General features: G+C 41.2%; 1 protein-coding gene across 1 annotated transcript; it reads right to left on the reverse strand.

The window, feature by feature from the left end:
• Positions 1–3,728: 3,728 nt before the first annotated feature.
• On the reverse strand, positions 3,729–6,205 carry LOC135523060 (carcinoembryonic antigen-related cell adhesion molecule 1-like). The gene is made up of 6 exons (XM_064949785.1): positions 6,134–6,205; positions 5,556–5,876; positions 5,122–5,397; positions 4,708–4,956; positions 4,254–4,361; positions 3,729–3,989 (listed from the first exon to the last, which is right to left on the reverse strand). The coding sequence occupies exons 1-5, from the start codon at positions 6,177–6,179 to the stop codon at positions 4,285–4,287; spliced, it is 969 nt and encodes a 322-aa protein (XP_064805857.1). The 5' UTR covers positions 6,180–6,205; the 3' UTR covers positions 3,729–3,989; positions 4,254–4,284.
• Between the last annotated feature and the right edge of the window lie 1,531 nt (positions 6,206–7,736).

Genomic DNA, 7,736 nt, shown 5'->3' on the forward strand with positions numbered 1-7,736 from the left:
TCATCTGTGGCTCTGATGGGGCAGTATGCGATTTGAGTGGGTCTAGGGTGCCCAGGAGGGTGCTGTTGATGTGAGCCATGACCAGCCTTTCAAAGCACTTCATGGCTACCGACGTGAGTGCCAAGGGGCGGTAATCATTTAAGCAGGTTACCTTCGCTTCCTTGGGCACAGGGACTATGGTGGTCTGCTTGAAACATGAAGGTATTTCAGACTCGGTCAGTGAGACATTGAAAATGTCAGTGAAGACACTTGCCAGTTGGTCCGCGCATTCTTTGAGTACATCCTGGTAATCCGTCTGGGCCAGCGGCCAACGAATGTTGACCTGTTTAAATGTTTTGTTCACATCGGCTACCGAGAGCGTTATCACACAGTCATCCAGAACAGCGGTGTTCTCGTGCATGCTTCAGTGTTGCTTTCCTCAAAGCGAGCATAAAAGGCATTTAGCTGGTAGGCTCGCGTCACTGAGCAGCTCGCAGCTACGTTTCCCTTTGTAGTCCGTAATAGTTTAAGCCCGGCCACATCCGACGAGCGTCAGTGCCGGTGTAGTAGGATTCAATCTTAATCCTGTATTGACGATTTGCTTGTTTGATGGTTTGTCTGAGGGCATAGTGGGATTTCTTATAAGCGTCCAGCTTAGTCTTCCACACCTTTAAAGCAGCAGCTTTAGCTTGATGTGGATGTTTGCTGTAATCTATGGCTTCTGGTTGGGATATGTACTACAGTCACTGTCGGGATGACCTCATCAATGCACTTATTGATGAAGCTGATGACTGAGGTGATGTATTCCTTAATGGCATTGGAAGATATTCCGGTCTGTGCTAGTAAAAGAGTCCTGTAGTATTGCATCCGCGTCATCTGACCACTTCCGTACTGAGCGAGTCACTGGTACTTCCTGGTTTCGTTTTTGCTTGTAAGCAGGAATTAGGAGGTTAGAATTGTGGTCAGATTTGCCAAATGGAGGGTGGGGGTGAGCTTTGTATGCATCTCTGTGTGTGGAGTGAAGGTGGGGTAGGATTTTTTCCCCCTGGTTGCACATGTGACATGCTGGTAAAAATTGGGTAAAAAAGATTTAAGTTTGCCTGCTTTAAGTCCCCGACCACTCGGAGCGCCGCTTCTGGATGAGCATTTTCGTCTTTGCTTATGGCCTTAGAGTTGGTTTGAGAGCGATTTTAGTGCTTCTCTTTGTGGTGGTAAATAGATGGCTACGAATAATACAGATGAGAACTCTCTTGGTAGATAGTGTGGTCGACAGCTTATCATAAGGTACTCTACCTCAGGCAAGAAATGCCTCAAGACTTCTTTAATATTAGACACACACACCAGCTGTTATTGAAAAAAAGACACACACCCCCACCCCTCGTCTTACCAGAGGTAGCATCTATGTTCTACCGGTGCATGATTTTAAATAATGACTGGCTCTCATCAAGCTGACCACTCAAGAAAAAAATTCAAACTGTAGCCAGTGCCTGCAACCTGGTTCAGGTTGTCAGTCAACCTTCCAGTGTAGTTACAAACCGCACATGAAGGAAATTATCAACATGTATTGATCACATCTTTACTAATGCTGCAGAAATGTGCTTTAAAGCAGTATCCAAATCCATAGGATGTAGTGATCACAATATAGTAGCCATATCTAGGAAAATCAAAGTTCCAAAGGCTGGGCCTAATATAGTGTATAAGAGGACATACAATAAGTTTTGTAGTGATTCATATGTTGATAATGTAAAGAATATTTTCTGGTCTGTGGTGTGTAATGAGGAGCAACCAGACGCTGCCCTTGACACATTTATGAAATTGCTTATTCCAGTTACTAATAAGCACGCACCCATTAAGAAAATTATTGTAAAAACTGTTGAATCCCCTTGGATTGGTGAGGAATTGAAAAATTGTATAGTTGAGAGGGATGAGGCAAAAGGTATGGCACATAAATCTGGCAGTCCAACTGATTGGCAAACATACTGCATATTTGGAAATCATGTGGCTAAGCAAAATACAAATTAAACTATACTATGAAACAAAGAAATTATATAAAGAAAGATAGTAAAAAGCTTTGGAGCACCTTAAATTAAATTGAGGAAAAAAGCCAACTCGGCTCCTTCATTCATTGAATCAGATGGCTCATTTATCACAAAACCCACTGATATTGCCAACTACTTTAATTACTTTTTCATTGGCAAGATAGCCTGTCTTTTTACTGTTGTTTTATTTCTTAACTTACCTATTGTTCACCCATCACCTTTTTTGCACTATTGGTTAGAGCCTGTAAGTAAGCATTTCACTGTAAGGTCTACCTACACCTATTGTATTCGGCGCACGTGACAAATAAACTTCGATTTGATTTGATTAACAACACTATCAACAAGGCTGGTCCTACGGGCCTTGGTTTTGTTGCACCTGGACTACTGTTCAGTTGTGTGGTCAGGTGCCACAAAGAGGGACTTGGGATAATTGCAGTTGGCTCAGAACAGGGCAGCACAGCTGGCCCTTTAAAAGTACACAGAGAGCTATCATTAATGACATGCATGTCAATCTCTCATGGCTCAAAGTGGAAGAGAGATTGACTTCATCATTACTTTTTTTGTAAGAGATGTTGACATGCTGAACGTACTGAGCTGTCTGTTTAAAATACTAGCACATAACTCAGACACCCATGCATACCCCACAAGACATGCCACCAGAGGTCTCTTTACGGTCCCCAAGTCCAGAACAGACTATGGGAGGCGCACAGTACTACATTGAGCCATGACTACATGGAACTCTATTCCACATCAGGTGACTGACGCAAGCAGCAGAATCAGATTTAAAAAGCAGGTATAAATACACCTTATGGAACAGCTGGGACTGGGAAGTAACACAAACGTAGGCACAGACACATGCATACACACACATGATGAGATACGCACTATAAACATGCACACATGGGTTTTTGTATTGTAGATATGTGATAGTAGAGTAGTGGCATGAGGGATGTGTTGTGAAAATTGTTATGAAATGCAATGTCATGTAATATTTTAAATTATTTATAACTGCTTTAATTTTGTCGGATCCCAGTAGCAGCAGCAGCTAATGGGGATCCGTAATAACTACAATTGCAAATGGCATTGTGTTGTGTGAAAAAACTGCACATTAGAGTGGCCTTTTATTGTCCCCAGCACAAGCTGCGTCCATGCACCCGGAGCGCCAAGACTAGGACCAAAAGGCTCCTTAACAGCTTCTACCCCCAAGCCATGATACTGTTGAACAATTAATAAAATGGCCACCTGGACTATTTACGTTGACCCTGCCCCCCCTTTTTTATACTGCTGCTACTCACTGTTTATTATCTATGCATATTCACTTTACCCCTACCTACTTGTACAAATTACCTCGACTAACCTGCATCCCTGCACATTGAATCGGTACCGCTACCCCCTGCATATAGCCTCGTTATTGTTACTTAATTGTGTTACTTTTAATTTTTTACTTTAATTTATTTGGTAAATATTTTCTTACCTCTTTCTTGAACTGCTCAAGGGCTTGTAAGTAATTATTTCAAGGTAAGTGTTTTGTGTTGTATTTGACACGTGACAAATACAGTTTGATTTGATTTGTAATGGTCGTGCTGTTTAATCAGCTTCTTGATATGCCACACTTGCCAGGTGGATGGATTATCTTGGCAATCGAGAAATGCTCACTAACAGCGATGTAAACAAATGTGGAAAATTGCTGGAATGTTTTATTTCAGCTCATGAAACATGGGACCAACACTTAACATGTTGCATTTATGTTTTTGCTCTGTGTACAGGAATCTTTCATGACATGTGTATATATATATATAAAATCATAATATTTGATATAAAGCCCAGGTAATATTGCAGTTTGACAGGCTAAAGTACATCTCTACATATTAAAACTAACGACAGGTTTGATTCTATACAACATCCTCTTGTCCAGAAGATTTCAAATCAAGATTGTCCTTCATCAGCAAAGAGGCTCTGAGGTTGACAAATCTACAGAAATATTTACAACAAAACATGTTTTACACAGAGTAACCAACACAAAATCATGGCCATTATTATACCAACAACAACAGATATGCTATTATTATAGAACTGTTTTTCATTATCAATAAATTGATGAAATATTATTACATAATGTCATACAATTCTGTATTCAATTGCATAAATGTAAGACTTAAAAAATAATATTTAAACATTAAAACATGTAAACATACTCATCACATTTATGACAGCAGACATCACATTCATCCTCACCCTTCTTGTCCCTGTCTCTCCTTTCAGACATCTACAGTTGCAGCAGTCCCACTGCCAGGACACTGGTCACCATCAAAGCAAACGACCAAATGGGGGCAGCAGAGGAGCCTGTAGAGGGGAACAAGTCATATCACCTGCTCTGGTATGAAGCTACGTCAGGTGAGTGCAGTGATCTCAGGGATAAACCTTATCCAGCAATTCCAATGAAATTACGAGTGTAAGGCACGAATAAACCCTTTGCATTTACACAAATTAGAAATATCAGGTTTGCAACTTATTATCCAGGCTCAGATTATAGAATACAAAGTAAAGGTACAATGCCAAGTCACAAAGTTCTAGCTGTCTTACTTTACACAATACACTTATTTTGTTAACTTATATGTGTTGTGTACTTAATCTTGGATACACTTCATTTTTCCATGAATCCTAACTGCAACATCGAGCTGTAACTAACCCCTCAGCTTGTGGACCACAGAGTCTTTCCGTCCAGTGACGTTATTGGTGGCAGTGCAGGTGTAGTTCCCAATGTGTAGCGCCTCCATCCTCTCTATGACGTACAGGGTGTTGTTAACACCTGTCTCTGTCCTGTTGAACATCCAGGTGAATGTAGCAGGAGGGATAGAGTCAGCCGAACAGCTCAGAGTTACCCTGTATCCTGTTGATGCTGCTGATGGTCCATATACTGAAATGTTCTGGGGTCCAACTGCAACATGGTCAAATAAAATAAGGATCAATGCAATAAACAAAATACTTATTCCGTGGGTCTATACACTGTTTAAAAGCAAAGGCAACATCCAGTGAGTTGATAATTGACACAAGGTTGCCAAGTACAATCACAGTCACTCCTGGAATAGTAAGCAGAACTCACAGTTGACGGTCAGGTTGTGGGATGCTGTCCGGTTGCTGACAGGGTTGCTGACTAAACACTCATATTCTCCGTTGTCAATGTCCTGAACAGGACTGAGATAGACTGTCCTGTTGTCTGCAGAGAAGGTGATATTGTTGCTGGGACACAGAGGGAGGCCATCTTTGATCCACTGTATGCAGCTGATGTTGCCAGCAGCCTCACAGGTCAGGTTGGTGGAGCTTATGCCAGCTATCAGGGTGGCTGGGGAGCTATTGATGGTGGCAGCAGATAGCAACACTGTAAAGAGGTTATCAGTATGGGGAGAGTAAGACGGGTACAGTACATATGAATAATCTGTCTTAATGTATACAATTTTCATGTTCATAGCTGAAAAAAATGCCTTAGTGAGTCTAAGATACGGTGATGTGACTGCCAATAATAGAACTGTGGCCCACCATAGACATCCAGAGTGGTAGCTCCTTGTAGCTCCAGAGCCCCGTCTGGTATGATGCTGACTCTGTATTCCCCTTGGTCCCGCGGGCTCAGGTTCCACAGCTCCAGAGAGCCAGTGGTTCTGTCCAGACTGATCCGGTCTTTGTGGTCAGCATTAGTAATGTTGACCGTAGTAGAGGTGATGATGTTGACCCTGTTGAAGGTCCAGCTCACTGAGACAAAAGGTTTGGCTGGTGGACTGAGGGTTGTGGTGAACTTCACTCTCCCTCCTATGGCTCCAGTCAATGGTCCTGGCGGTAACACACTCTGACCTACACACAGACCTGGACGGGACAGAGGGAGGAGGAAGGAAATGTAATAATGTACACGTAAGACGTAACAATACATGAAAAGAAAAACAAAACATTTAAATATTTTTAAGTAAATGGGCTTATGTAAAAACCTTGCTTGTGAAATACACAAAAAATTGCATTGTCCAGGATAGCTATAGCTAGTTAAATAGTTTCAGCAGGTAAAATATTTGAATAACACCCTTCAAAACCTATTATGTTTTGCATGTTAATTGTAGCAATAGGCATACCTGATGTTAGAAGCACAATGGCTGCTGTGAAAAGTGCATAGTCCATGGTGAAGGATGGCTCTGTCTAATGGAAGTACCTATAGTGTTGACCAGACCATGTCCCTACTCCTTTTATATTCCTATACCCCTCTAATTGTCCTCTCTGAAGACAAGGCCCGGCCCTAGCTTTATGATATTGCTGTGTACACACATTACAATGCCCTCAGGGCATTTCCACTCAAAGAAGTTATTGGAGGTCACGTTGATGAGTGGAAAATAACATCCAATTGCTTTGTAGAGACTTCCTCTTTAGGTCTTTATCTGTACCATTTACCATTGAGACAATAACCTATCCTATTGATGATTCATTCCTATTGGATTTGGTCTATCTGAGTGATCAATGGAGGCTTCAACAATTTAATTAACTCAATAAAGCCTCAAATGGAAGTAGATGAAATGAACCCTTCTGTTTCTTAATCCAGTGCACTGTCTACTAACAATATATATAATGATCAAAGAGTAGAGGTGCTGAATATCAAGAAGATACTTGATAGAATCCTAAAATGCGATATTTGGTACATAATGGAGATAGTATACATTATTTAGATACAGGTTAAAGGTCCAATGCAGTCATTTTTTATCTCAATATCAAATTATTCTGGCTAACAATTAGGTACCTTACTCTAATGGTTTCAATTAAAATAATCGAAAATAAACAAAATAATTGCTTCTTAGCAAAGAGTACTTTCTCAAGTAAGAATTTTGCCTGGACTGTCTGGGAGTGGTCTGAGAGGGGAAGGGAAAACTGAAAACGTGCTGTTACTGGTAGAGAGATTTGGAACTCTCTTTCTTATTGGTCTATTAACTAATTTACCACCTAGTGATGTCACCAGGCAGGCCAAAACTCCATCCCACCAAAACAGACTGAAATTTCGGGCGATCTTTTCAAACAGCTCTTACACTAAAAGGGCATTATCATAATTTTCACAATTTCACAGTATTATTCCAACCTCATAGTGTGGCAATATACTCTGAGTGTACAAAATATTTGGAAAACCTTCCTAATAATGAGTTGCACCCCCTTTTGCCCTCAGAACAGCCTCAATTTGTTGGGGCATTGACTCTACAAGTTATCGAAAGCGTTCCACAGGGATGCTTGCCCATGTTGACATCAATGCTTCCCACAGTTGTGACAAGTTGACTGGATGTCCTTTGGGTGGTGGACCACTCTTGAAACACACAGAAAACTGTAGAGTGTGAAAAACCCAGCAGCATTGCAGTTCTTAACATACTCCAACTGGAGCGCCTGCCACCTACTACCATACCCAGTTCACAGGCACTTAAGTATTTTGTCTTGCCCTTTTCACCCTCTGAATGGCACACATACACAATCCATGTCTCAGTTGTCTCAAGGCTTAACAATCCTCCCCTTCATTTACCCTGATTGGAGTGGATTTAGCAAGTGACATCACTAAGGTGTCATAGTGTTGTTTTGGACACTCATAGTCATGTTTTGGACACTTTGTGTATATAACATTTTTGACTGCACTGGGCCTTTAAACACATTTCAGTCAAAATGTACCTACATCAGTGATTCATACAACAGAAGTGGTCTGTTTACCAA

This window comes from Oncorhynchus masou, chromosome 30 (genome assembly GCF_036934945.1).
Source record: "Oncorhynchus masou masou isolate Uvic2021 chromosome 30, UVic_Omas_1.1, whole genome shotgun sequence".
In the NCBI taxonomy this organism is placed as follows: Eukaryota; Metazoa; Chordata; class Actinopteri; order Salmoniformes; family Salmonidae; genus Oncorhynchus; species Oncorhynchus masou.